Here is a 27,062-nt window from a genome sequence, read left to right as displayed (position 1 = left end):
CACACTGTACTCAGGTACAGGAAGAATGTGGTTTTTATTTGCTATCTGCATGGTGACGGGCTGATTATCAGACAGGCAGAAAATACATTGCCTTTTCACAATTAAGAATATTGCATAAAGTCTTGAACAGGTAATCAGGAATTTGGTTAAACATCAGAATATATTTCATTCTTTGCTATTAAAAAAAAAGCAGAAAACCAACTTCAGATCAAGTGCGATTGAAAAACAGCACAACGTTTTTTTTTTATATTCCTATTTTTCCAGAAATCCATAAGTTGTCCATTTTCTCTTAACACAGGCTTATTAGATCACATACGATTGAATGAGGTCATATCACTCCGGATGTTTTGTAATACTAAGGAGCTGGAGTAATGAAGCAAGGTTATTACATATCTAAATACCAACTGGTTACATTTCCAGATTTTCCAGTTTCACTTGCTTTGGTTGTCTCTGTATTAATACAGCTGTTCTGATGTCAAGATAATTCTGTCACCTTAAAATTGTCTTGCTTCCATGAATCTACGTTCAATTGAAAACTAAACACTGTTGCCCAGATGGGAACAGTGCAATGTGGGGAGGGCAGAGAGCTTCACATATCAGCTCTGCTGCAGGCTGGCTGCCCTGCTGGCTGTAAGGAGAGGCTTTTCACCACAGACCGCACGCCATGAGCCAGAGGAGTCGACAGGACACGCAGCTGTGACCGCATGCCCAGACCCTGAAGCAAGCCCACTGCATTCCTTTAAACAGCCAATATAAAACAACTCCACGGATGCTGTTGAACCACATCAATGGAAAAAAATAAGGCACTGTTGAAAGAGTCCTGTAAAGTCCAGGAGTGTAGAGTGTGCTTCCTGAATACCAAACTCTGCAAGGCATCTCTGTGTGCGTCTCCGTTATTGCAGCTGAGAGAGCCAGTTTGATCTCATTCTTTCTTGCCTCCCCATAGACTTGCATAGAGGCTCTCCTGAGACTGGGTTTCATTCCAAGGATGCAGACACCATACAGCTACCTACTTTCACAAATTTCAACGTGTTTAAAAATCAAACCCCATTCATTTCTCTTTTACATTCGGCACACTTGCTAAACCAGAGGCAGGTCTTTGATAACAGCGATACAAGGCCTGAGGTTCATGTAATTAACACCGATACATTACAGTACAGAAATCACTGCCGGTTGAAAATCCAAGTCAGCTGCAGAAGACACCTACGTGGGACACTAACATTAACCATTTTTCAAAGAAACAGCAACATAATCTAGTCATGTAGAAATCACAGGAGGTGAAAATGGCCCTGGAATGGATCTGTCTCCTGTAGTCCTTGATTTGGAATACTAGGTTTTTTCTGCATAGACAAAAAGCCCCCCAAAAAAAGGAATCGGCAATTACAGTGAATGCAAAGCACAGTCCAAAACGACACTTCCACTGGGCCAAATGCCAACTATGATTACACCCCGTGTTAGGCACACAGGGACCCAAGAGGGCACAACCTTCACAGAGTGACAGGAAAGAGACACTGCTGCCCTCTTCTGTTGAGAAACATTGTAGGGATCGCCAAGGGCAGGCAAAAACTGCAATACCGCATTCAAAAGCAAAAAAAAAAAGGCTCCCTGCAGCCGGAATAATGGCACAAGGCTAAATTGGTTTTCTGCCACATGATAGGATTGTTTACAATCTGCTACTCGCCTGTTTATTGTTGTAGCTCGAGAGCATTAATGACTAATGGTAATGGTAAAGGGTAAAAGGTCAAAAAGCCTGAAGATACATTCTGTTGAACTGCAGTTGGATGCTGCAGGCAAGAGAATTTTCACATTTCACAACTGGGCAGCTTGGTTCAAAATGTTAAATACGTTAAACTGTCTACATCTGAAACTGACACAAACTCTGTCTCCAAAACACCTCTCCAGCTCAGATCCGAGTCTTTCAGGCCTGTTTACAAGCTACATACAGCGCATTCTCACATGGGAATATTCATTGTTCACATTTTTGTGCCTTTTGTGTCCCACATTCAGCATCTGCCATTACTTGCATTGTACAATTTTGAGCTGCAGGAATTTTTCCCTCTCTGCTAATACATAACCTAATCATAAATTTAAGATAAAAGAGTTTGTCAAAAACTGGCCAGGAAGCCAATCTGTACTGCACAGGACTGAAGCAAAACAAAATATCTCAATGGCTTCAATAATGAAAGCAAAGTGGACAATTATGTTAATTATGTTAACGATGCTTAATTCAGTCCATTAGATGTTTAGCTTTGGCTGAAACAAGATGCCCGCATCAATAGACTTCTGATGTTATAAAAGCAGAAATAAGAATTGCAGCTATGAATAGGGACTCTTAAATTAGCACCTTGAAATATCTGTGTAGTGCTCCAGTTTCCTCCCACAGTCCAAAGACATACTGGTAGGCAAACCTAATGTCTGGGAAGTTTGAGTGTGAGACTGTTTCTCTCCTGCTTTGGACTGGCAGCCTTGTGTCCATTACTTGCCGGCATCAGATGTGACCCTGAATCAGATGAAGTGATAAGAAAATAGGATGAATGGGCAGAATATCTGTATAGCACTTCATAACACCATTAATTCTACTGCAACAGGAACACGTCAGGCATAAATGTAATGAAGTGGCAAATAAATATGGCTCAAACCGTGCTCTTCTCCAAGCTGAGCCTCTTCCAAACCTCCAATGCCCGGACTGAAGTAAACTCGTGTCGCCGAGACTCTCCTCTGTGCTTCATGAACTTCCCCATCTCCAGAAACACAAGGCAACAGACCAGCTGTTTTACCAATTCTTTCTTTATTTGAGACCCCCTTTTTTTTTTTGAGGTTGGGGTCCTGAATGATTCACATCCAAATCCGCACAATCGCCCCACCTCCACTCCCACTGTTGTTGTTCCTGGTCACTTACAGAAACCTCATGATCAGAAGTGCACTTTGTTACGGTTGTCAATGTGGTACAGTATACCTCCCTTGACCGATGGAGACAGAAAGAAAACAGCCATCCTACTGGACGAGCCACAGGTTTGCTATGGCGCTCTGAACTGGTTTGAAAAGAAATTTCTATGAAAGGACTCAGGACTGCATGGAGTCTAAGGTCCAATAAGCCATGTCAGCCATGACTGTGGATTTGTTTTGGGGTGCATGTAGGTCAACGAGCAGCCTCTCTTGGCTACCCCAAAAGCAATCCACTCCGCAGGCCTTGAAAGAAGGCAGAACAATATAAACAGTGGAAATTTAGGAAAGGAAAATATATCTTTTCAATACTCTTAGAATTCACAAAAATAGAAGACCCTCACGCTCTACCCCACATCTGCCCACCTATTTACAGTTACTACTCTTCACTGGGAATAGTCACAATAATTCACAGCATCTAATGCCTCTTTTCCGGTTATGCAGCCTATGTTTCTGAAGTGTCTTACCCACTGTGATGGTAACAGAACACCCATTCTATTCTAGTGGGTATCGCTGGAGTAGAATACCCACGTGAATGCTCTCCAGGAAAGCACAACCACTCCTACTTACAATTCCTAAGGAAAAGGAAAACTGAATACAAACTAAACCATGGTGACCCTCCTCCTTAACTTTGTCTGCAGTGTATCACAGACAGGGTAGATTCCCAAAGCCTTTCCTGCTACACATCCTGATTGCTGTCAACAAGAATATAACACACAGTAGGTATGCTATACAACTGGGGGGTCAACCTCCAGTGACTGGCTATTATACTAAGGACTAAATCCAATCCAACAACCATCTTCTCATAAAAGAATTAGAAATCATACTCAGGAACTTGGTCTTCTAAGCGGCAAAAAATGCAAGAACCTCCTGATCACAAAAGGAAAGGTGCCTGTATCTTTGGACAACACTGGAGTCACGCATGTTTCCTGAAATGAGCAGGGACTTTCCATCAAATTACTAAGAACACAAATGATAGCATTCAGTCATTCAGTGACTTGGTAGGTATATGGACCAGACTACTAAGCCATGCTACTGATGCAAATACCCTGGCTTCTTTGAAGAAAGGGCCACATGAGACCTGAGGATCAATAAGCTACCAACTACCAAAATGGGCAAGACTGTCCAAATGGCTTGTGCTCAGTCTCTAAAGCCCTTCACAGATGTGAAATCATGTCAACAAACACTTGGGCTATCAGACAGGTGAGGCTGCCAAACTGAGAATGGCAACCAGCACTTAACATGCAGCCCCTCACCAAAATAAAGCTGTTACTGTTGATTATAATGTAACTGGAGCCAAGTAATGAGGAAAAATATTTGAGCCTGTAAACCTGAAACTACCTCGGGCTGTACCGAAAGGACACAGGAATTAACCACATTTTTTTTTAAAAGGAGAAAATCATAATCAAAATACTGGAAAACCAAAAGCGCGTTTAAAACTTGTTGCAGGGACACAGGAATCAACACCCTGCAAGAAGTGTGACTTCCCACCAAAATACTAAGAACACAAAAGGGGCAGCCCTTGCCAATTAATGGTGTGATGGTGCTAATCTGGAAAAAGAAACAGGCCCACTGGAAAGTGCTAATGCAAGTGACACTGTGCTGATGCCTGCTGGCACATCACACAGCTCTAACCTCCTGGGCCTGCTGGGACGGCAGCCAGGGAGGGTTGTACTAGCTGCGGTCACTGGCTTCTGGGTTTAGGAAGAGCCATTTCTGTCCTGCAACAGTAAGCTTTCAGGGAGCAAACCAGACTAGATATGAAATCCTCCCACCCCTTTAACCTTTCTCCACAGTCGGCGAACCTCACTGCCGCTGCTCTGCTGATATCTGTGCCCAACTCACATTTTCAGCACCGACATCGCAGCTCAGCAGATTTCGCTGGTCTTTCTTATCTAAACGCCTCCAAAAACTTCTAACTTAGATTGCTGACTACACAATATACAAAACAAACAGAAATCCCCGACCTCCGTTTGAAGCAGCGCATGAACAATTTGTGCCTTTTTTTGATTTACGGGTCCTTTGACGGACCCGGCTTAAAGAACACATTCCTGCCCATGGCGTGAATATAGTAAGAGCGGTTCTGCCTTACCAAAAGGCAACTTGATCCCCAGTCTCTTCACAGAGGTTGGAAATATAATTTAATTGACTAAATGCATCAGAACTTTATCGCACCAAAATCAACAGCTTTGAAAATGTTCATACAACTGGACATGAGAGACGCCTGCTGCCGCATGATAAAAGATGTGCAAACATTATCAATCTGACAGTTTCCAAGCACATGGTTGTTAATCCATCACAGAGGCTACTCTTCACTGACACCGAGTAGCTGCGTGCCACTCCTTTTTGTAATCTTTCACCTTATTTGCAATTGCACCACGAAAAAAACCCCAACTCAAGACGACTCCGATTTTGAACCTCTTCCACGCTGTATCGCCTTGTTGGACGCCATCTTGAAAGCAGCGTCGCTGCGGAGACACTGGCAGCACTCTTCGTGGCACCTCCTGTGTGAAGCGCCCTGCCCGTATCTCTCAGGAGCAATGGCACTCAACCGGGCTCTTCGGACAGAAAGGTGCAACACAATTGTTCCAAATCCGATCCTCATACACAGATGATGGTAACATAACCGGGAGCCGACCTTGAAACCCTCTGATCTACAGAAATCAGGGGGTAGGGGGTTGGATTTGACAAAATATTCCCTCCGTCAATATCGTTACTTATAAACCAATAGTCTACCAAAAAAAAGTTGCAAGTAAAAATCATACAGATACAAACAATTTGTCTGGGGGGGGGAGCAGATAAACTGGGAATTAACTCTTTGAGATCTGCCAGCAGCTCTGTGGCTCACACAGGTTGCTAAGGGCCCCGACTCTCAAATTTGCCTCCTGGGCAGGGCTGTGGAGAAGCAGTGAGATGCTCTAGCTGGGGAGCACGCTGCCAGCTGCGAGAACACTTTCCGAGCCCCACTGGCAGCAGAGAGCAGCCCCTCCTGCTTTTCTCAAGCTCTGGAAGAGCCGCGGATTGACAGGAGGCAACAGCCTGTGTGTGCCCTTTCAGTCAGCACGACAAAAACACTTCAGTGCGAGGACTATCTCCTGGGCAGGCTCTGCTTTACACTTCATTTTTACATTTACACAGCTGTAAAGAGCGTCCCAGTCCATGGGGATAAGGCACTAGGACGCATCTATGAAGCAGGACTTGCTAGGTAGCATTCTCACTAATGAGTTCAGAAAGAGAGGGATATTAGAAGGAGAATTACTTTATGAGGTACTCCTTGTAGATTAATTTTACACTTTAATTATTCATGGATTCAACTGTGTATATAGCAGCATTTTCTTAACTTTTTTTTAATGTTAGTTCTTTGATAGCAATTAGCAATTTTTTTTATAGCAAAAAACTCTGAGAACTCGAATAAAGCCCTGTTGACGGTAGTGTTTAAAACAGAGATCCATGGGGAGAGAGCAGGCCTGGTCAGGTCTTTTTAGAAGTACTATAAGAGATTAGCCATCCCAGGTTCTAAAAGGGTTAACTTAACAATACATATTTTTCTGTGGAGCATTCATAACGGAAGAGGTCGACGACAGTACAACCCACTTTTAACTTAACAGTGCCTGTACCCTGAGCAAATCTCCTCAAAGTTGGTAGGACATGTAGCACGTTCCCCGTCGAAATCCATTCTTCACAGGAAATTTTCTTAATTCTGTCGTGCTCAGCATGGAATTCTGGGGTTTAATTTCCTCTCTCCAAACAAAAATGAAACAGTCTAGTGACGACCGTTAAGAGTCAGAACCTTTTACAGCAAGTTGCAGTGAAGTCAGAAGACTCAGAGGCACAGAAAGCAAGGACTGCTTCCTGCACAAGGAAACTTGTGCCCAAAACGCCTGCCTCAGCCAAAAAGCATGCTGAGCTGATGAGGCCAGAGGGTGCGAAAATGCACAGCCCACTGAGCTCAACATTGCTCACTTGGCTGGAGGTTATTTCCGTGTCAGAAAGGCTGCAGTCCTGTGGCCTGGACAGCAACAAGCAGTGCCAATAGCAATTGGTAACCTTAACAAAACCAAATAGCGTCATCATCCTTAAAAGGTGACTCGACGAGGTCTTCACTTCACAGGTTACAACTTAAGAGTGAGGGCTTCTCTTCTCCGAGATCGTCACGTGCTCTTGTCTGAAGGTCCTTCCCAGCAGTCCCCAGCTCCATGGGACACCCCCTCAAGGGGTGTCAGCAGACCCAGAACCCCAGCTCCTGTCTGCAGTGCCATCAGTCCATCGCTCTCCACCTCAGTCTCTGGACTGGTAGAAGAGGATGTATCCGGATTCGGAGTTTTTGGAAATGTCAGATGTTAAACCATAGAACTCCTCTATCGCTTGAGCATCTATTTTCTGAAGCGGGGGAAAAAAAGAGAAAAATAAAACATGAGTTACAAGGTAATACTGTATAGATTTATATTACAGAAGTGTTCCTCATGATTAAAGTAAATACATATTCATCCAGGCGTGTGCAACGTCTAAGGATGCAAAAGAGTTTCTCCAAAATGACCGCTTTGTGAAATTACCAGTACTAGAGTATACAGTAAAAGTACCAGGTGTTTTAAGAGCCAGTATGCGTCAAGGGGGGCAATGTGATCCCCTTGAGAGCTGAACAAGCTGTGAGGATCCCCTCTCTCAGGATAGTTGTAGTTTTAAAAAGTGTCATATTCCCTGGGACAGTACTGTCACCTAATTGGGAATTAAAAATAGATATGGACTCTGATGTAATGCAGGAGTCCATTCTACCAGCAGAGAGTTTGATAACCGGACCTGCTTCCTTCTCTTTTTAGTCACACTCTAGGAGTGTCTAGATGTTCTCGACCCTATGAATCGCAAAACTGAGAGTGTGAGGCAGGAGTATACGCAGGACTTGAGGAGGTGAGCAGCTCAATCCGACAAGACACAACACAGAAGTGCAGTCAGTCATTACGTTTCCATTAAGGCTAACACGCTGCTGTTAGAATACTGGAATGTGAAGCAGAGTCATAAAAACACATCATTGAGAATATAAACAGCTACATTGTGAATACGAGAATTCCTAAAAAAAAAGGTATTGAACATAAGAATATATTGTTTTTTTTTCAAAATACTTGTCACCATGTTAACTTTCCACGGGAATTTTTGGGGGATTTGATGCTGGAATTTATCCTTTGTATTAATCAAAAGAGCCGATCAGGAACAATGTAAACAGATGCTTTCTGTCCGAGTGAGTCTGTTTTGTAGGCATATAGAAGGTTAACAAGGAAAGGTGCCAGCTCAGGGATCCTTCAGAAGAGGCTGGCACACAAAAGCCTTCTCCCGCACAAAAGACTTGCTGTTAAAAAAACAGCAGTAAAGAAAACTGATGTTGTCAAATTTAAATGTAAAGGCTAAACAGTTCATATGCTGCATGCCCGGCAACCATTCTGTCTGAATTCCACACTAGTGCCTTCAAATTCATAGAAAAGCATTTCCTCTGTCAGGTGATACACAGATCTGTAAAGAGCACATTCATGTGCATAAGGTAATGAAGCCGAACATTACTGCTACTACTACTGACTAAGATGTTGGATTCAGAATAGATAATTGAAAACAGTGTTAAAGCAAGTCTGGCCTTTCCATTTTAATGTGGCATGTATCTATGGCATATATTCTTTAATCAAAATTAAGAGGGAGATATGATAATTCAATCCCAGTAGAGAACCCATTTTATTTGATCATGAAACAGCCTAATTAGCGAGCAACAGGGAAATTGGTGAGCCAGTTAAAAGATGCCAATTCTAAAGAAGACAACACAGAGCTGTAAAAGCCAAGTGTTGAATTTTTCTTTTTTACATCAGCACAGACTGGAAATTAAATGCTACCCAGAGCACATTTTATACCCCAGACCTTAAAGACTTGAAAGTTGACACATTATTTTTCCTTCAGTTCTCTAGAACCTTATCTCTGAATTAGAAAACAATAGAGCCTTTTAAACTAGAAGACTTACAATCACAGCTAGGAAATCACTGACAGCATGAAATTAAAACAAAACAAGTCTAGTTGTCACTGTCAAAGCCAGAAATACTATACTTAAGTACAATTGCACTTAAGTATTTAAGCAAAATTGTATAGCTAACAAAAATGGATTCCACAAAATAACATCTTTGCACACTGCGCCCTAAATCAAAGATCTTCAACAGAGCAAAGAAGTCTCTCCAGGGTAGTTATCAGCACTCTTACACACAGAAATCTCTGAAAAGGTTATAGTTTTCAGGTGATTTCTACATATTCCTAGCCCTGTCACTTGCTGACATGTCAGAAGACTCAGGGCTGCTCTTTTTAGTTCCTGACCTGCCACAATACACAGGCCTGATTTTTGAAGCTGAAGACAAGCAAATTCAGAAAAAAAAAGAGGAATAGCCCTTCCACAAACCTTTCCTTTAAATAAGTGCATATAATCCCACGGGTTTTAGCACATCTTAAAATAAGATAGGCTTTCTCAGAGAAAAAGGGTCCCAGCAGGATGTGAGATCCATGTGCCGTTCTGCTGTTCAATCCTAATCCGCTCAAAGCTCCTTTCCCATGAAGTTCACTGACCACCCCCCGATCTCTCAAATCCTGTAATCGCCTGAGGGCTCCTACCATACCGACAGCTACAACAGTGGGACTCTCTCCGTTTTCTATTACTTCCGACTATCAACGCAACTGGATTTCAGGGCCTCCATGGCCTGGTCTTTATGAAGCACCAGAGGAAACCTGTGTTGCACAGTACATGAGATCACATATAGCTGCAGGGCTCCGACTACTGTATTTATCTCTCTGTGAAGCAGGCAAGTAAGAGATCTGGAACGGGAACGGGCATCTTTTGACCTTTCGATACGACGGGCATTCAAGATGGTGCTAAAAACGGAGTTCAATTACCTTTCCGGAAAAGGAAGGTGTAAGTTTGTGCCATGCCAGGACTGAGTGTACGCTGCCTGTGGAATTTTCAGGCCTCTATCTGCAGTGCTACTTCAGCACTGTACCAGCTCTCTTGTACTATGTGCAGGCTGTCATTGAAGGTTACCCACTATCGGCTTACACCATTTCCCTTGAGCATCCTGAATACAATTACTTCAAACAAGACGGGCATTTGACTGTGCCCATTTTTTTAAAAAAAGTAATCTTTTCAGCTAGATTTATGGTTTTATCCTCCTACTCCCTGTAACTGAGTCAAGGACATTTCCATCTCTTTGTACTGTTGAATTTAGTACAACACAAGCAGGCAAGTCCACCCCAAACTAGACTGAGAAAGAATAAAGCTAAGATTTTAATCCCAGTATCTGTAATGCTAGGAATCAGGAATAAAACGCCTCTGGCCTCAAAAATGCAGGTCTTTTTAAAGCCCTCCTCTATTGATATGCTTCTCTTTCTTGCTAAGGGGTAAGAAACCACAGAGTTGCTCTCCAATGACCCCCCCACCTTCTGTGAAATGTCAGATAACGAAGAAGGACAAGAGGCTGGGACATACCTCTACAATGTCGTCATCGAACAGCAGCCAGAACCCATGGCTCTTCACAATGGTGATGTAGTGTCCTCGATTGGGCCCACTGCGGAGGCAGAGGACAGTGAGTTGTAAACACCAAAGAAAACACTTTCGAATTCTATCCCATCAACAGAGACAACCACAAAACTCAAAAATACCGCAGCTGACATTTTAACTCCATGGCAAAATAAATTAAAACTGCCTTCTGAAGACATTAAATTTCTAGGTATTATGGTCTGTAAATTTTAAGTTAAGGTTTTAGCAAAAATTTAAGATAAAACTTTCTTACAATTGAGAATAAACCAGATTTAGAATAAAATGAAAACCTTTTTGGGACATATAAAAATATTAAACATGGCTCTTCTGACATACATACTGTCTGCTATTCCTCTGTACGTACAGCAGCTCTCATTATGTTGGTACCACAGATCACATTAACACAGACTGCTGTTTCTACAACCTGATACAGTAAATGTTCCCCTTTGGGTCCTGCTTCACTACAATACCTCTTTGTATACAGTAAATTCTATTAAAAACACTGTCCACTCCTTAGCCATGAACACAATCTCTTAAAAAAAACTTTGCAGACCACTAGCAAAAGGCTGCCTCTGATTTTCAAAATACAGAATAATCCTATTACCGAGGAATTATCCTATAATCCTCCAGCAGGTGAAGAAATGAATAATACATCACTAAAAAGGACTTGCAAAAAAAAATCCGAATTCACAGATTTTGGATCTCATTTATTTTCATATTCTACTGTTTCTGTAGCAAACTTGCTTTCTGGGAAATCATGAGACTGCAGGAGCAACGGTGGTTTTGGGGCGATCAAGCAGAGGAAAGGGTGAACTGTGCTTCTCGGTAAAGCGGATGAAAAAGGGGTCTCCGCTTGGCCCCTGTGCCCACCTGCCGCAGTGCACCACCACCGCCACCAGGTCGTACATGCGGTCGGGGTTGGTGGCGTCGCCGGAGGTGTTGAAGAGCCGCAGCTCCAGGGGGAAGACGACGCGGTAGGACAGCTTGGTGTAGCGGTGCAGCTGGTCCATGTACTTGAACCTCTTGAGGTGCAGAGCCAGGATCATGGGTAGCTTCTTCACTCTCATCCTACGCAAAAACACACAAGACAGAGCTCTGTGGCTTCAGGGCAAGGCCTCCGACTCTATTCCTCTTTCCACCGTGTGACATTCCTGGGAAGAAACCAGTAGTTCCCAGGCTGAGCTCGGGGCAAGGCAAGCTTTGCATCTTAAATGGCACAAGACCTGTGGAAAGCGGTTTACTGAGGCAGTGAAGAAACAAACCCTGCTAATTAAGAAAATAAACAAAACAAGTCCCTTTTGGGGGACTAATACCAGACCCTGTCACTTGTGAAGAGAGAACTTGAGCTGCCCTGCCAAGACTGCTTCACAACGCAAAGCACGAGCAATCAAAATAAATCCAGGCATCAAAAACATAAATACAGGAATAAACCAAACAAACCAAATCACAATTTTTGTCCAGTGACATGCCTGCAGCCCAGACTCTGTTGGCTGAACATAAGCCATTTGATCTAACGTGCTCTGAGAAAACACCGTACCAGTTTGTACAGCACCAACGATGGAGCGGGAATGCACTGTTCTAATCACTCTTGTACAGTAGATCAGACTTCACTGAGGTTTTGGAAACGACACAAACACAAATCTGGCTTTGCACTGGTCTCAGGAAAGAAAGGGCTTTACTGAAACAGTCCGACGTGAAATTGTGCTGATCAGAATGGAATTTAAATTATGACAAGGTCATAGTCACATGTTAAGGTTAAAGAGTTTCTTACATCCTAAAGAAAAGGATGGACGTCGCACTGCATTAAAGACTCCCACTTAAAGCATTCTAAGTTTTCAGCAGTTCGAATTTTTAGGCATCAAGACAAATTAATGTTGCTGAAGGTTGAAAGTTGTGCTGTCCAGTACGCAGTGTAATGAATACAGCTTGAATTACTGCATGCACATACAGGCCAAACAAAAAACTTGGGGTGGCCATTAGACTCCAGAAAACTGGATACCTTGACTCATCAAAACGTCTTTACTGATCAATCACTGTTAATTAGATTTAATCATATGAGCAATGCACTAAATGAAACAGTTTACAAACTGAACTGCATTGCTACTTTTCTCTGTGTTAGAATTTACAGGCTGCCTTTTGTCTGCTGAATAATAAACTACTGCTCCAGCCTCTCCAGTCACTGAAATAAAAATTAAGAAATATGAAATATTAAAGAAACGTGAAGTGAAGAAAAATACTAATAGCGACAGTGATTAAGCTTATTTGGTTTTCTTTGTAGTCATTATTGTCGGGATTCTCCCTGTAACTAATCCATTTAACATCAGGCGTAATGGTTACTCTTTTCAGTCTCAAAAATCCCCTTTTGTCTGGAGGGGTCTGGTTTGACTGGAGACCCTAGCAACTGTGCGGCCCTTTCTCCGTAGTAACGGTACACGAGCAGTAGTACTAAGTGCCACGTGGAGACCAGCTGACTGGTGACTTTAGGACTGAGAGGGTACCATAAACAACAGGGCTTCTCTGAAGCATCTCCTGGCTTTTTAAAAAAAGAACAGCAAGTAAGAGTGATTGGCAATGACAAGGTGTTTTTACAGTGCCCAATACCTTTTGCAATTGCAGATGGAGTGAAAGGGTGGACTGAGAAACAGTTTTAGGGCAGTTTTATCTTATATGCCAATGCTAACCAGAAGCCACTGGAGTCACACCAGCAGGGAAACCCCCCCCCCCCCCCCCACACAAGGCTGTGGCAGAAATCAAAAATCATCTGTTCTGGGAGCTGACCTCTTCTGTGCTTCCTGTTTGCTCCGACACTGCTCACAGTAGTACTTGTACTCGCTGCACAGGGTTTCCGTGTTGCTGAATCCCCTGAAGACAAAGAAAGAGGGGGAAAAAAAGAACAATTTAAAAACTAACCTACACCAGCGCACAGGTGCCTGAACAGTGGGTCTCAGCTCACCTCAGACAGTGGGTTATGGAGGTGTTTTGTTCCACATCCACAGAGAGATCAAGGAAATCCTCATCTTTGCTGCTGACCTGTGAAACGAAGAATAGCTTGTGATAAAAAGTACCGGATCATGCCAATATTAAAAACCCAGCCTTCAGATAAAGACGCTGAAATACCACTGAAGGACAAGAGCTGGTTTGTTTTAGAAGAGCCACAGAGGAGCAGGTTATTCGTGTCAGCCTGAATGCAGTACCTTGCAGTTTTCAAACATCATTTACAAATGATACATATCTTTTTCCAGTCAGCATTTTTGTGGCAAACTCTCATGTTCAAACAGAACATTTTTAAAGACAAAATGAGTTAGTCGGCAGCATATGGTTTTCAGAAAAGCAAAAACCTAAGAACGATGGAAAAAGATGTGTATCATTTGCAATCCAGCAACATCTGAAAACTTTTACAGGGTCAGAAAACTTTTGCAAGGCGCCGCATTTAAAGAAAATCCTTTTTAACTACTTTGCTTGTTGAAATAATACCAGGATTACTTGGATCCTGTCAACCTGCACACCTAAAATCCCCAAAGGACACAAACTGTTCACACCTTACCTACAGATCAGCTGCCTAACTGACCCAAGATCAGAGAGACGGGTGATCTCAGGGTTAAGCTACTAAACCTGCCCTCCGACACCTCTGCAAAACCGTTCCTTCCTAGTTCCTACTGCAATATTCAAGCCTTTGCCTGCTTGAAGGGTGGGGACCTCTCTCTCTCTCTCACCGCTTCGCAGTTGAGGCAGCGGGTCTCGTTGGTCAGCGTGCCCTGGAAGATCTCGTGGACCCAGGTCTGCTCCGGCTTGTCGGCCTCCTCGCTGCCCACGCTGCCGTTCTGCAGCTGCCCGTTCTGCTTCTCCTGCTTCCGCTCCTCCTGCAGCAGGTCCGCGATGGTGTTCAGCAGGTAATTGAGGAACTCGTGGGCGTCCTGCTGCATGTAGTTGTCGAACAGCTCTGGTGGGACCAGCCAGACGCGCGCCCAAGAGACACCAACGAGAAACAACACAGTCAGAGCCGGGGAATGCCTTCTGAAGGGAGGGTGGAAAATGGTGGATTTCAGAAAGGGATCTGGATGATTAAGGCACAAATCGAAACCAGATTTGATCAGATCTCTGCCGAGGTGGGTTTGCTTGCAGGCTTCGCTGTTTAGTACTCAACAAGCTCCTGCAATTATGGTCTTCCCTGTAGGACACGTATTAATATGTACAACTACAAAGGATCACAAAAACAACACTGTAGAAGGGTATACAGTGCTCTCTATGCACTTAGATAAGGTGGTAGCCTTGATAAAGAATGGGAGAAAGGTTATCGACAAGATGAAGTCGTTCAGCCCTTGTAGCTCGTTTACTAGTTCGTAGCTCACTGATCCAAGGCTCCAGGTGTTTCTTGAAAGAAGCCAGAGGGCAGCAGCTTCCACTACATGGCTGAGCAGCTTGTTCCAGCCTCCCACAACACTTTGCATAAAGGACTGCTGCCCATATTTGCAATTTATCTAATTTCTTCTTTCAATATTCATAAAAGGGATATTTCACCAATATTCTGGTGAAAGGGACGGGATGAAACACATTTTTGTTGAACTCTTCTTCGATACAAAGGTATTTATCCTTATTTTTATGGCCTGTCGCACTACCCGACATCAACAAACAAGAAAAGTTTTAGCCCTTGTGTCGTTTGTTCTCATTTGCGCACTGCAGATCTCCGTTTGCCACGATTCAGAAATGTGCAAAGTGCTTTTTTTTTTTGCTGAGGATGCAGTAGTTTGAAGTCGCATGCAGTACTGAGATGTTTACCCTCGACAGCTTGAAACGACACTGCAGAGAGACCTGGCTCAAAATGGAAAAGGCTGAAAAGCTCAAGTGGAACGGGATGTGGAATGAGAAAGAGGAGAAAAATCTTCTGTATTTTTTTTCAGGGGGCGGCACGATAAATACTAGAAAAGCACACAAACAACACTACTGCAATGCATTATGAAGTACATTTCCAAAGGACTAAAAAAAGTCTTCTCTCTGGATGCGATTACAGAATTATCTCACATTAAAAAGGCCTCTTGCAAATTCAGCCTCAGGATTCCACTGAAAGGAGAGAACAACAGAGGCAGGAACTTCAAGTATGTCTTGAATGTGAAAGCAACCAATCTTCACCTTTTAATAATGATATTAACATATAATATAATATTAATAATATAATTATAATAATAATAATATCTTCTTTTCCCACTTGAGCCAATTGGTCTTCAGGCTGCATTACAATCCACTAACAGAAAAATGTGTGCTTCCTGGTTTTACACTTAGAAGAGATATATTGAAACTTAAAATTGAATTTTGATTGCAAAAGGGGGCAGAAGGTTTGAGTGCTGACACTTCTTGGCTTTCAGGCGCAGCACAAAGTCTGTTCACCCAAACAATGTCTCGGGGTTTGGAAAAGTTCCACAGGAAAAATATTGGTTACAAGTTTTCATGGGCGCCCTGGAATATCGCTGAGTCGTTTGAAACAGGGAAACTGCTGAGTACTGACCTGCCACTAAAGAACACAGAAATAAACACGACAGCTCAGTCGGATTTATGACTATTCTCCAGAACCTCCTCTCTGGTGCAGTACATCTCGTGCACCTCGGAGCTTCTCTTTCGCCAGGGCAAAAATTGAAAGGATCTTCTCGACTCCCAAAGGTAGCCCAAAACTAGATCTGGCAACCCATTACATATATGTCAGCAAAAGAATGAAGTCTGAAAATGATCAGATTGAATGAAAACCCTCTCAAATTTTTAAATCATCCCAGTTTCTTTTTCCCCAAGTGATTCGTTAGCAGAAAACAAAGTCATATGTCCCAGTGAAATGATACACAGCAAACACAGCAAGCTATTTATGGCAGTGGGGAATAGATAAGATTGGCACCGCTCTCCAGAAACTACTTTGGAATAACACGCTCCTTAATTCACCGATTTCCAAATCAAATTTGGGTTAATTAGCTACCCTGGCAAGAGAGCGGTACCAAAATTTTGCGAGTGGCGAACAATGCAAACAACCCTCAGCTGTTTCCGAAGGACCAGTGAGAGAAAAAGCTGTCTTTGCTTGCTTGTGCTCTGTGCCAGTGCAGAACAGAAGATAAGCATTGCAGCTGCGTGGCATTTAAAAACCTGATCCTTCTTACTGGCCATCCCGTGCGTAATTACGACCTATTTTTTTGGTTATTACCACATCACCTGAAGCTCAGTTTTGCTGTTCTGTTGGAGTGTATCAGTGCGTGAAAAGGTATCGGTGCTTGTGTGACACCCAAAGAAGGCTCCACAGCCAAAACGTTGTGTTTTCTGTCTTCTCTTTTCAGCATGGAATAAACCTTTACGTGTTCCTTTGCAGCCTAAGCATGCTGACGCAGCTACCCACCTGAACTGTATCAGTGCATGTCAGATAATTCGTTTAATTGGGTCTTTTGGGAGATGCATTGCCAAAGAATACCCTCTAAGATTTTTAAATCATCCCAGTTTCTTCTTCCAAGTGTTCACTTGGGGGGGGGTGTACTGAAATGATAAGCAGGAAAAGAAAGGAAGCCCCATTGTGGGTCACCAGTCACATCGAGCACTTAAGCATGTGTGCGCTTCAGCTGTTTCAATTACAGCAGCACCTCACTTTAATGGGCCCACAAAGGAGTCAAGTCCTCCATTTCTGGCCTTCACCCAAGTCAAGATTCGTTTTCTATGCAGATGTTAGGGGAGTAAATCCCTTCTGGACCCTGACTGGGGTGAGAAAAGGAAGCGTGTTAATCTGAGTGCGAGTCAGAAACTAGAACTGTAAGGAAATCTGAACCTGATGCATCTATTGTTCTCGTGAAAGGAGTGTAGTGTAAAGAAATTGCCTGATATAAAAAGTACAAAGAGAAGAGAAGCTCTTCATTTATCAAAACCTACCAGCTTGATGGTAAACAGTGTTCATTGTTTTACATAGTTTACATTTCTTTTGAAAAATCTGCTTATTCTTAGTATAACAACATGCAGTGTTATGTAATTGTAATGCTGTTCTCCCTTATTTTTAATCGGTTTTTATTGCGCGAGAGGGTTTTCACCTGTAATGTATGTTTCCACATACATATGCTTGCATTTCTAAAGACTTTGGACTCCCACCCAAAGACACCAGCAATTACCAGGCAGCACCACCACCCTGTTAAACTCTTTCATCTAGATGTTACTGTATACACAACAAAAACTTCTCAATGCTCTCAGAAAATAGGTGCCTGAAGCTGGTTAATGTGATACTTAAGTCATTATACAAAAACTAAAAATCAAAACACTCCTAGAGAAATAGTTGCTTTAAAGTTTACATAAATTTAAAGTGATTGAAAAAGTACACAGAAGTCAGTCTAGAGACACTAATATCCCCTACCCTGGAAAAATGAACTGTGGAACTATTCCATATTAGGAACTAAAGCCCACCTCAAAATATTTCCTGAAGTGCAACAGTCTGGGGGAATTGCTGGGAAAGGGTTTCCTAAAATCAGATCATCCGAGAAGTGAACTGCATGCTTTATTTGAGCTCTGCGTTTCTGCTTGGCTAGCGTTGCTATAGCAACAGCTCAGGGCCAAAACACAGGCCTGCAGGCCCGGCAGGCCTCACGTGACAGGGGAAATGTTTTCCCGGGGGCAGGGCAAAGCTGGGGCACCCCTGTTCTGCCTCCCAGCCTGCCGGTGAGCTTTTCACTTCCCCTTCCCTTCCCCCCACACGCTGAGCTTTGCTCAGCAACCTGTGCTGTTCACCAGAGGGAGCGTTTTTCAAAACGGGACGTGCCGATACCTTCAATCTGGTTAAATCTGTGTTTTTTGGAACTCCATTCTCTTGAGCCCCAAGCTTCAATAGCATTTTGGTTTTCTTAGGGAAATTAGCTGCATGCCAAGTATACCTGTGATTTTTATTCTTAACCTTTTAAGGGTTGTTAATGTTGTCAGAAGTTTTCAGATTTTGGCAAACAGAAGAAACTTCTAGAGCTGATCTCCAGAGATACACAATTTCTCAGACAAATGTGTTTTTTAAAACATTATATTCATTATCGGTCATTTTCTCCAAACGACAGAAAATGTGACTTGATCTTCACCGCTAAAATCTATAAAATCTGACACTTCAATTTAATTATTTCCTGTTTTACTTGGAAATTCCTGAGAAGATGCCACCAGTGAAATTACAAAGGGGCAGGAAGAACTGAAGAAGGTGCCCTCTAATGAGAGCTTTCTGGGCAAGATCTTTACTTTTGCTAAAACTTTGCACTCATAAATAGCAGTTTGAACCTCACAGTAGCACACCACCTTCTCAAAATGGGAGAACTCTTCAGAGTCCTGTCTGTGCCAGAACATAATTTACATGTCTTGCATGTCTACAGAAATCCCCGGAAACCCATGAAAAGCACAGTTTTGCACACTGAAAGGCTACAACTCAGTTAAGTAGGTCACTACAAGCTACTCTACAACTGTCTTAGGATGTAATTAGATTTTACTGATCTGTAAATGGCACACTAGTACATAGTCAACTGGTCTTGTGCTCTGATTTCTGATAACATAGGAGGAGAATTACTGTTTCTGTTCCACTGGGGATAACACTGAAAATTAGCTGTAAATAGCAACGTACCCTAGAGTCAAGACAGTTTTTTAGCTTCTTTGTTAATGCTGGCGTTTAACAAAAATGTACAGCCTGGATCTTTCCTCGCTACAACAAGCCTGCTAATCCAATAAACCAGAAGCTCTTATCCCAGTTTGGATTCTTACCCTCAGAGGTTTAAGAAAAAATACTTTGCCGTTTTATTTGTGGCTACTTATTCATGACAGCATGACAAAGGACACAAGTGGCAAAACTTTCCACACACAGTAGCCAATGCAGAGCTGATCTCAAAACCAGGACTACAAGATAATTCCTAAAGACACAGATTAAATCAAAGGTCCCCGGGCAGGAACCCAGAAAACTCCAAGGAGAGTAAATAGAGGAAGTCAAAATCCTAAGAGGCCTGATGGAGTCAGTCCAGCCTATTTAGTTCAAAATCAACAAGGGCACTGAAACCAAAAGAAGCCAACAGAGATCAGATTCTGGACTTAGAACAGATGTACTGCCTATGCAGAGACACAGATGTGTGTCTCTAACACACCATCATGTCATGGTTCTGATTTTCCATCATGGGCAATCCTATAAAAAATCTCAGATTACGCTCCAAGATCAATAACCTATTGGCCACCTGATGAAAGAGGTGTGTCAATCGGCTATTTCCCGTCTGTTTCCTTTCTAATGCTACACTATTACCACCATAGCTTTAGCAATAAAATAGATAGCACTGAAAAATATTTCTTTGCAAACAGGAAAGGCATGTCAGATTATTTGAGACAGAGCGTTTTATACCCAGTGGACAACGTGACTGTCCTGCTCCTCCTCCTACGGATGCCACTGTATGTGCACTGTGAACCTCAAGAGCACAGGATATCTTGAAACACCAGAGAGGCTCCTGGGCTCGGTCAGGAAAGGACGCAATAGGAGAGGCTCCCTTACCATTCTCCTTCCTCAGCCTGGAGATGAACTTCTTGGGAGGGATGACCCCCACCTTTTTCTTCTGCGTGGCGATGCTGTTGAAGAGGTCGGACAGGCAGGTCAGGAGGCTCTCCTTCTTCCGGGGCTGGATCTTGTAGGCCAGCACTTTTTCCCGAAAAGGCCGACAGAAGTAAAGTGCTTGCAAGACCGAGTTGCAGTAGCAAGTGTTGCCAAACTGCATAAAAACAAGAGAAAAGGAAATCATTCAAGTCGCACAAAATACACCATCCTGCCAAAAAGCCTAACAGAATCCTGTACAGGCCAACCGAGGGAAAACAACAATATTGAAATCTGTGATTGTGATACTATGAGATTGCTTAGTACTGTACACTGATGAGGACATTTTCCAAGAGCTATGAAAACCCTTATTTTGCTAGTAAAGCAGGCAAGGTTGCTTAATGAAAATACAGTATGTGCTTGGGGTACCTTCATTTTAAATACATTGGGTTCTCTGACCCAATTTCTAATTATTGTATATTTTATATAACTGCATACTTACAAATTTACTTACTATTTTGACGTTTTAATCCACAGTGATTTACAAGGGTACTGTAGAAGTGTATCATCTGAGATTTGAACCCATAACCTTGACTCCAGAGCCCTGACTACTGCTCCACACTGTGCCGTAGATATAACCAGCAGCTCAAATCTGTACTCTGGTGTGTATTTACCGAAGCCAGTTTAGTGAGACAGTTGGAAGGGATATGGCACAAGTTCCCGTACTGCAGCCTTCCATATCACATTCCAGCAGATAGTTATGGAATTCAGTCGCTCAGCCCAAAACACTGCAACTTCATTTTACAGCAGGTCATGAACTTGCGTCTAAAAATAACCAAGCTACTGAACTGTATAGGTACCATGCTGTGGTTGGCCTTTTTAACCAGACAGTTATACTCTTCTGGCAAAGACACTGGAGTCTAAAGGTAGGGTGGAGAAACTGATTAAAAATGAAGAACTGTCCGTTCAAAGTACTGCTACACAGCACATAAAACCATCGTCATCTATACTCCAGTACAATTGCATGGCTGTAATTACTCTTTTAAAAAGAATGAACCACACAATAATGCAAAACACTTACATATGCACTTCTCATTGATATTTAAAAAAAAGTTTTTTTTTTAAAGAAAGTTTCTTAAAATCAGCTAATTAAAAAGGAATTTAGTAAACAAGACGTGACTGAACTCTGGCCGACCATTTTTAATCCAAGAACGTGGAGTAGTTTACAATAAGACGCAAGATACAAGGCAAAGATGGTACTTTTTAAACTTAAAAAGGAAAGTAAAAAAAAAGTACAAGATGAACAAAGAATTACACAAACTGGAAGCCAAGAAAAATGGTAAAACAGAGATTTATACCATTCAGGGGAAACAAAATCATAAAGGAGAAGTAAAATTTCACAAAATCAGCAATGTGTCCTGAGATCATGCAGCCTCTTCTCTTTAAAGACTGAGATAGAGATATATTGAAGGCACTGAAAATCAGTATGGATATTTCTCAACCCCAGTTAACAACAATTTTAGTTATCCCTGACCCCTCTTTTAATTTATTTTTTCAACCCAAGATTAATCTATAAATCTACAATTATCTTAATCAAGCCTTAGCATTACATCCGATTTGGACAACTATTTGAGCCGTACTTATCCCATTGACATTCCCTCTGTGCCAAGTTTTGGATTTTGAATTTAGTCTAGTTGATTCAGATCTACTTACAAAAATTAACCGCTGTAAAACATCTTCTTTTGCCTAGATCCCATCCCTATCTCTTTATTGAATGGCTGCCTGCCAGACATCTGCCCTTAAATTGTCAATATTATCAACAGTCCTCTTTCCTAGAGTCTGGTCCCTAATGCTTTAAAGACTGCATCAATCATTAATTTTACATTTACAATTTCGACCTAAGGTTTAAGAATGTGTGGTTGCACATCAAGTACAGGCTCACATGAGAGCTAATGATTTTTTAACCATTCCAGTCCAGTTTTCGCACTAATCATAGAACTGAGATTGCTCTTGTCTGGGTTGTGAATGATTTGCCTGCTGCATTTGACTCTCTCTATAAGTACTCCTATGCTTGTTGATCTTCGTGTGTCTTAATATTGCAAATCATTCTGTGGTGCTCAAAGGCTTGCCAACATTTTTGTCTATCAATGGTAGTAGCTTTAACTGGTTTTGGTCTTTTCTGGTCAGAAAGTCTTTTGTTTCCCTTGTTCCTCATAATTCCCCCACGGCCTCAGTCAATCCTGGTGTGCCACAAGAGTCAGTCTTGGGCCCGCTGCATTTACTTATATGCTTCCTATCTGTCAGATTATATGCAAACATGGTCTTCAGTTTCACAGATATGCAGATGACACTCAGATTTACATTAAAACATTTCCCCCCTCTGACCTCCTGCCTCCTTCACTTATCATTTATCTGCATGATATCAAGATCTGGTCGACATCAAATTCCTTGAAGTTAAATAGCGACAGAACAGAAATTGTACTGGTGGGTAGCAAATGTCAGTTGAAAAAGCCGGACAGATTGACAGTAATGAAGCAAAGGCTTCTCCATTCAATCACTAGCTGCAGTCAGAAATCTGGGAGTCAAACGTGATCTGCTGTCTTTTGAGTCCCAGGATGACAATCCACTTAAGGAATACTGCCGGTATTAGGTCGTTTCTATGAGTGTCCGATGCTGAATGTTTGAGTCATGCATTTATACAGTAACATCAAGGCTTGATTTCTGCTACTTTTTGCTCTATGGGCTCCCCAACACAGTAAGTAAGTTGCAATATGTCCAAAACTCTGCAGCTAGTTTTCTAACTCACACCAGACCCATGTGGCAGCATATCACTTCCACACTTAAATCTCTACACTGGATGTTTATAAATTCATGTAAGACCTTAGTACCGACTTGCAAGGCTGTTAATAACCTGGCTCCCTCCCACTCAGCTGAGGCTGGTCCTTTGCTTACTGTACTCTGGACTAAATCTCAGACTTTAGGTGACTGTGGTTTTTCTGTTGCTGCTCTGTTGTTGTTGTTGAATGCCCTTCCTCCGACTCTCAGAGAGACAAATTATTTTACCCTGAACTTAAAACACACCTTTTTACTATTGGTCTATATCAGCCTTGTAGCCCTGGGTTTAGAAAGGCTCTTCATAAAAAAATCGATCAATATTATTATTCTTCAAACTCACCAGTAACATTAACAAACACCCATAAGAGAAGTAAATCAAACAGCAGACTATTTTTGGTGCCTCAGAGTGTCATGCTTTGTACTATATGATGACTTTATACATATTCTAACGGAATCACAAAGTCTCCAGAGTTTCCTTCCAAGGCTCTCCCTGATGTACAAATTAGCCAACAAGAGATTACTGTTAATTAGGAGCTCTGGAACACCCTAATCTACTTACTGCGCAATCTCTCTTTCAAAAACAATCAGCTTTTAATTCTCACATCGACTTCTACATACATACATTTCCATAGGACTGCGAAAAAAAGAATGAAACCTTCTGAAGATGCAAGCAGTCAGGTCTGACTGGGATGCTCATCTAGTGGAAACAGAACACCTCACACTACTGAAATTTCGCTACATCCAAGTCAGGAGACTGCAGGAGTGAGAAACACTTGGGAAAGAGAATATGACTCATCCCGGCAGATGCTTCCAGAAACTCCTTGTCAGAATCTTCAGACACGCAGTTTGTGGTTCTAGAACACACGGCCCCCCACACTGACAGAATACCTCACAGATGCCAAGGAGCACTCTGACAGAGACAGCAGCAGTGCAAATGAAGATAAATTCATCTAAACAGTTACTGGTAAGACTAGTTTTCTCTTAAGTTCCCTGCACCATACTGATGGGAGTTTTTTTGCCTTAGTTCCAAAATGCCCTAATGAACCTAATTTGTTGTTGCTCACGACAAGCATCCTGATATAACATATCAAATTAAACATTTCCTGGGGCAGCATGATGGCTCAGTGCTTATCATTGCTGCCTCGAAGACCTGAGGTCCTATCTGCATGGAGTTTGCATGTTCTCACACTGTTTGCATGGGTTTCCTTCAGGTGCTCCAGTTTCCACTCACAGTCCAAAAACATACTGGTAGGTTAATTGGCTTCTGGGAAAATCAGCCCTGGTATGAGTGTGTGCATGTCTGTGAATCCACTTGTACCCACTGCTTGCTGGGATAGGCTCCGTCCCCGTCCCCCCCCAACCCTGTGGGTAAAGCAGTTAAAAAAATGGACAGAAGTATTTTTACCTGGGAGTTCAGCGCACTTTCTGAGACAGCCATGTTTTTTTTCACTGACAAGCATCAACCAGAACAAACAAAGCAGATACAATACACATCAGCCATGTCCTTGCCCAGGGCCTTAAGACAAATCCACACGACAGTGACTGATTGGGAGTGCAGAGGGCACTTACATTGACCAGGCCGAAGTAGTGCTCATTTACGGGGAACTGTTCCGGTCCAATCTCTTTCTCCAAAGCTGAGGCATTGGCGCCCTGGAAGAGACAGAAAGACAGCTTCCTTTATCTTAAAAGCCCTTAGAGACACATCACTGCATGAACCTGACTCCCTCGGACCCTCTGGGCACAGTGCTCACGGGACTCAGACATGACCGTCAGCTTTCCTCAGGACCTGCGGATCAGGTTTTTCTTCTCAACCTGAGCGGTTTCTGCACAGCGCAAGAGTGGAAGCTCAGCTAAAATTTACATTCAGTGTGCTTATAAAGTCGTGCAATCTTTCCTTAACTGCTCATATACTTTCCCCAAGTACACCAACAGGATCATGGGCCTTTCATCGTCACTGATGGGAAAAGAATGCAGACACATAACACAGGTGCCAAGAGAGGCGAGAGAATGATTCGACTCGGCGATAAATCCTGAAATAACAATCCAAAACCAAAAGCAATCCTTAGAATGACGTGGATAAATGGATTTTTAAGCAAATCTATTTCTTTGAAAGTCTCTTGAATATGTTTCTACAGAATACAGAAAAAAACAGCTCTTACAGTATAGCACTGTAGAATAAAAGACTTCTAATTGTTGATAGAAGACTTACTTTTGTCTCGTTTCCACAGATTAAGTCATTTTTTATCACATCTGTCGCTGAGTAAATGTTTAGTACCACAAATGTGCACATATTAACATCCCTAGACATGTTCTTTAACTCTTCATAAGTGTGGACGCAGATTTAAAGTGATTATCTCAAGAAAATAGTTTTAGGGCGCTATACAACTTTTACTCTTGTTCTGAATCTGCAGTTTTCACAGAAATATGTGCACAAAAAATACCAACCACGTCCTTTACAGAAGGCAAATTGCAACAAGATGCCAGTCCACATTGTAACCTGGCTTATTTTCAGAAACACCTCGATAATATCCTCCAAGCTCGACAAGAGTCACGTCTTCACACCAAGAGCTATGTGTCTGTGAAACAAGCTGCCAGATGATGCCGTTGAAGTTGATAACCTAGCTTCTTTTAAGAAATGGTTGAATTCTTGGATCAAACAATTATGTTTGTGACTTTTCTTATGTTCTTAAAAAGGCCAGTAATGATTACGGACATATGCAGATGATAACAAGATCGGTCTGATTTGGTAATGAGCATAAAAATTGTAATGAGACCAGGTCAATCTGCCTTCATCATTTTAAAACTATTTTTAATAAACAAAACAACCTACAAGTCCCTTTCTTCATAAAACACATCACAGATCGAACGGTTTATTGCATCATTCCAAGATAAATATCAATAGTCCCTATTTTAACTGTAACATTTCATAATAACTAATCTGGAAAATAAAATACTATCTTTCAAAGGTTTTACACTGCAGACACGTGTTTATTTTGTTCTTGAACCTACAGGGTGAGGAAGATAAACTTTAAATATAACTTAAAAGGGGCAACTTCAAACCATTATTTGAAGACAATTTATGCTTTATATCTTCTTGTGCGATCACTCTATTGCTTTCTGCCTGAGACACGCCAACGAATCTAAAAGGTGGCGCTTCAAAAGCGGCAGTTTTGAGACAGATTATGTATGCATGCTCGGTTTCGGAACCGGGTCTAATCTCTCCTCCCATCGTGCACTCGCAGACTGTCCACAGGTGCAACGCAGACTAAGGGGGATGCCGGCTGTAAAACAGCCCCTCGCTTGAAACGAGAGTCAGTTTGACTCGTTCTGCACTGCAGCGCCGGCATACAAATGCAACACCCGTAGCTCAGCTCACTGAACCGTCCAGAGGGTCACGGAGATCACGATTTGCACAGCTCACTTCATCACAGTGTACAGCTGCTGAAGTCCGCTCAGCAAACACGCCTCCGCACTTAAAACTGAACCAACGCCAGCAAGAAAATGTTTGTTTAATAAGGGGCGGCATATTTGTAAAATAAAAGCAGCGTCCTTCCTGCATCTGGAGGATCTGAATGAAACGTAACTCCGAACAAAAGTAAATATCTGTCACCATGCTGCTTTATTTTTATTATTGCAAGTTAAAAATAAAATGGACAATCGATCTCCCTCCCAAACACACAGTCCAGGGGGTTCCAAGTATCTTTAATGCGGCCATATGACAGATCGGGACTCCAGTGCTGGTAGGTTTCTAACCAACTTTAATCTGCCTGAAAAGCAGTTTCTTATTCGTCTCAGTGCTTTAATAATAATAAACCAACCCACCCACGCCGCGATCACACTTGTGTTACTACTGAGCCCTGACTCAGGGGCGGGGGGACTTCCTGGAAAACAACTCCACTGCTGATCTACCGCATCGCTGCCGGACTCCGGTAACACACCGGTCTGCGGCCGCGGGACACCGGCTCTGCTCGGTGAAAGGGGAGAGTAGGAGAAAAAAGGCTCACCATCGTACAAATCGAGGCGATTTTTCGGACTGTCATCAGTATTTCCATCCGTCCGCCGCCATATTGGACCGAACCACAAACTAAACTGACAGCCGCAGCGGCCGAAGCTCCGAGGAAGACTGTCCACCGAGCCCACGGGTTCACAAAGAGGGAGTGTCGCTGGGATGCACATCCGCCGCAACACGCAAGAGCTAAT

The 27,062-nt window shown here is 42.5% G+C and overlaps 1 protein-coding gene across 1 annotated transcript; it reads right to left on the bottom strand.

Annotated features, from left to right (window-relative positions):
- Nucleotides 1–15: 15 nt before the first annotated feature.
- On the bottom strand, nucleotides 16–27,032 carry usp12b (ubiquitin specific peptidase 12b). Its single transcript, XM_088649127.1, has 9 exons — nucleotides 26,867–27,032; nucleotides 24,432–24,512; nucleotides 19,992–20,205; nucleotides 14,206–14,432; nucleotides 13,446–13,522; nucleotides 13,271–13,354; nucleotides 11,363–11,560; nucleotides 10,442–10,520; nucleotides 16–7,323 (listed from the first exon to the last, which is right to left on the bottom strand). The coding sequence occupies exons 1-9, from the start codon at nucleotides 26,912–26,914 to the stop codon at nucleotides 7,222–7,224; spliced, it is 1,110 nt and encodes a 369-aa protein (XP_088505253.1). The 5' UTR covers nucleotides 26,915–27,032; the 3' UTR covers nucleotides 16–7,221.
- Nucleotides 27,033–27,062: the final 30 nt, after the last annotated feature.

This window comes from Lepisosteus platostomus, chromosome 10 (genome assembly GCF_059453375.1).
Source record: "Lepisosteus platostomus isolate fLepPlt1 chromosome 10, fLepPlt1.hap1, whole genome shotgun sequence".
NCBI classification, from domain to species: domain Eukaryota; kingdom Metazoa; phylum Chordata; class Actinopteri; order Semionotiformes; family Lepisosteidae; genus Lepisosteus; species Lepisosteus platostomus.
The sequence above is the reverse complement of the archived record's forward strand: the minus strand, read 5'-3'. Positions and strand labels throughout refer to the sequence as shown.